The 3,230-nt window shown below is 44.3% G+C and overlaps 1 protein-coding gene across 2 annotated transcripts in view; it reads right to left on the reverse strand.

The window, feature by feature from the left end:
- The window catches only part of MFSD9 (major facilitator superfamily domain containing 9), a 16,628-nt gene that overhangs the window by 7,273 nt on the left and 6,125 nt on the right, over window positions 1-3,230 (reverse strand). For both annotated transcript variants that reach the window (XM_032419810.1, XM_032419809.1), the window contains exons 3-4: window positions 2,816-2,859; window positions 2,572-2,701 (exon numbers count right to left, since the gene is read on the reverse strand). In XM_032419810.1, coding sequence (XP_032275701.1) covers window positions 2,572-2,701; window positions 2,816-2,859 — 174 coding nt within the window. The remainder of the gene's footprint in view (window positions 1-2,571; window positions 2,702-2,815; window positions 2,860-3,230) is intronic.

Here is a 3,230-nt window from a genome sequence, read left to right on the forward strand (position 1 = left end):
GGATAATGCAAGGAACAGAGTGCAAAAAAGACACAAATGTATCTATCTTCACAGAGCCTGTGTGTGTGTGTGTGTGTGCGCCTGTGCGCATGCGCGCGCACGCGTGTGTGTGTAAAGGTGATAACTGCTAGAGAGGAACAGAGGAGGGAAGGACAGGGAATGAGTAAAAATATAAAAATATGATGACATAGTCATCTAAACACTACTAACTGATTTTCTACTAGCAAGAGGTCTGTGAATTGGTTGACTAAACAAACTGAAAGGTGGGGCATGACTTAATAAGAGATTAAAATGTATATAGCAGCTTTATATTCCTCATACTTCTGCTGATGTATTTGACTTGTCTGCACCCATACATCCATATGCTGAATAAACAGACTGATAGGTTCTGGTAACGTAGGTTGCCCACCATGTTGATCAATACATGGCAGGAACTCAATCAGTGTTGCTGGCGGGTCGGCCTGAAGTGCTCCTAACTGTGATGCAACACAATGGTTTCCAGGGATTTCCTTGAAAGAAGTATCACTGTACATCACTCTGCCTGCACACTGATCCTGGGTTCTATACCCAGCTGTGTCTAAATATTAGAGCGGGCATTTGCCTGATAACCAGCCTCTTTGGGAAGCAAACTTAGAAATCTCTTTTGGAATTAGGTAGAGAGACTCTAGATCTATTTCCTTAAATGGGAGAAAGGACTGGGCTGGAAGATGATTCCTAAGAGGCCTGATAGGAATCCTGTGATTATTTCTGAAATGATACCAATGTTGGGTTCACCTCACATACCCAGGGAAGGAGGACTGTGGTGAGGGTAACGCAGACTAGCTTCCTGTTACCTTCTAGAGGTTGGGCTAGGGGACAGAGAGCAGGGGGGAAAACCGCGTGTCTACTTCTGGTACTTCAACCTCCCTCAGGCTCATCTTCAGGATACAAGGACCTGGACCTACACGTGACATTGTACAGCACAACACTGGCAAGGCTCCCCAGGGCTCCCTCATATTCCCAGGCCAATCAAACACTGTAGAGGTTCCCATAGCAGGAAAGAATTTTATGTATAGCTCTCCTGTTGGCCAAGAGTATGATGTATATTAATAGAACTATCATTACTCAAAGCAGGCTCATTTCATATTAAATAAAAACATTTTAATCTTCTCTATAAATTTCTACCTATTGTATATAGGGTCCATTAATCTCATATATTTCTTTAGAATTATGAACAGCCTTATTGCTGAATGGTGGAGTGTATTATATTTACACATTGCAACCCAAACCAAGCATGTACAACAACTTTGACTCCGGATGCACACAGAGCAGCCATTGGTTGGATTTTATGTGGTAGAGAGGCAAGTTAGGATGACTGCTCATATTTAAAGCAAAGACCTTCATAAGCATTTTTTGTTTTTTGAATCAACAGAAAGGCACAGCATGAATTTTGGAGGGTGAACTCAAAAGACGTGGAGAGTAAGTATGTATGTCACAGAAATGGGTGTGAAAATCCCAAATAAGCTGATCATCAACTATATGTTAGAAGGACTTATTTTATGCTCTGTTCCTTTGGGGCATTAGGTAAAAAGGAGCAGCTTAACTGAATATGGGCAGAGGTCCAGTGCTGCAAACTTGTCCACCAGGGCAGCAGAGTCTGTCAGGGGAGAAAGAAACACTGAAACTCCAGGGCTCTAGCAACTAAGAAAGGCAAAGAGAATAAAGAGCTTCCACAGGAGCTGCCTACCTGCCACACGAGAACAGCATTCACAAGTGGCGGCTCAAAGAATGGACAAAACGTTTCGGTGAATGGACAAAATAGAAGCTATTTCGAAAATGTCAGAAACATTCAAGATCAGTTTGGAAAGAGAAACTCGTCATCATCCTAGTATCTCCCCCGACCAACAGCCAGATTTACAGGAGGCTGCAGGAAGGCTACAGTGGGAAATCTCAATTTGAAGTCAGGAGGCCCAATTTTAAAACTATAAGCTGGCCAAGCGAGAGAATAGGAAGCACAGTGCTGGCCAAAGACATTTAACAAATTCTTACTGCCTGAACGTAGAGAGATTGATGGGAAGGATACAGGTCTGTGCAGCAGCATAATGATTCACACTGACAGGGAGGGCTCTGGGCCCTGTCATGTGTAAGCTTTGTGGCTCTGCACAAGTGAGCAGAGCCTGACTGATACCAAGTGCTCGATCAACAGCAGCGGCTGGTGTTCCAGTTATAATTGCGCTTGTCATTATTTTCTTCTGGCATAAGCTCTAGTCAAGAAGGCACCGACGGGAGCCTGGGCGGCTCAGTCGGTTAAGCGTCCGACTCTTGGTTTCAGCTCAGGTCATGATCTCAGGGCCCTGGGACTGAGCCCCGCGTGGGGCTCTGCGCTCAGCACAGAGTCTGCTGGAAATTATCTCCTTCTCCCTCTGCTCCTCCCCCTGCTCACACAGGCTCTCTCTCTCTCTAAAATAAATAAATAAAATCTTAAAAAAAAAAATAAAAAAGAAGGCACTGACATGTACGACAGTCTCTCTTTATACACTTACATACAATTGATTTATTTGGAATGAAACACACCCAAAGAAAGAAACTTACCTACAGGGACTCTAGCAAGGGCAAACAGGAACACACTGGTGGATGCTCCAAGAATCAGATAACCCAGGGCGCTGAACAGAATGCACACCAGCAAGGAAGACCGTTTTCCAACCACATCACTCCAGCAGCCCTGAGGAAAGCAAGGAATACAGAAAGTCCTCTGACTTACCACCTTTAACCACCACCACCATGGAAATGCCCCCCAAATGTGACCAAGATGTTTGCCTGATGGGAGACAACTTACCACCAGTGTGCTGGAAAAGAGCTGCAAAATGCCATAGGAGGAGCCTACAAAAAACATCAGTAACATCAAGAAAATCAGCTGGACCCATCACAAAAATGGATCAACATGGTAACAATTACATAGAAATTAACAGAAAAACAGGGGGAAAAAAAGACTATTTTTATTTTTTTTATTTTATTTTTTTTTTAAAGATTTTATTTTATTTATTTGACAGAGAGAGAGAGACAGCTAGAGAACACAAGCAGAGGCAGTGGGAGAGGGAGAAGCAGGCTCCCAGCCGAGCAGAGAGCCCGATGCGGGGCTCGATCCCAGGACCCTGGGATCATGACCTGAACCGAAGGCAGACGCTTAACGACTGAGCCACCCAGGCGCCCCAAAAAGACTATTTTTAAAAAGGAGATTCCCCCCCCCCCCT

The sequence above is a fragment of the Phoca vitulina genome, unplaced genomic scaffold, assembly GCF_004348235.1.
Source record: "Phoca vitulina isolate PV1807 unplaced genomic scaffold, GSC_HSeal_1.0 scaffold22, whole genome shotgun sequence".
Lineage (NCBI taxonomy): Eukaryota > Metazoa > Chordata > Mammalia > Carnivora > Phocidae > Phoca > Phoca vitulina.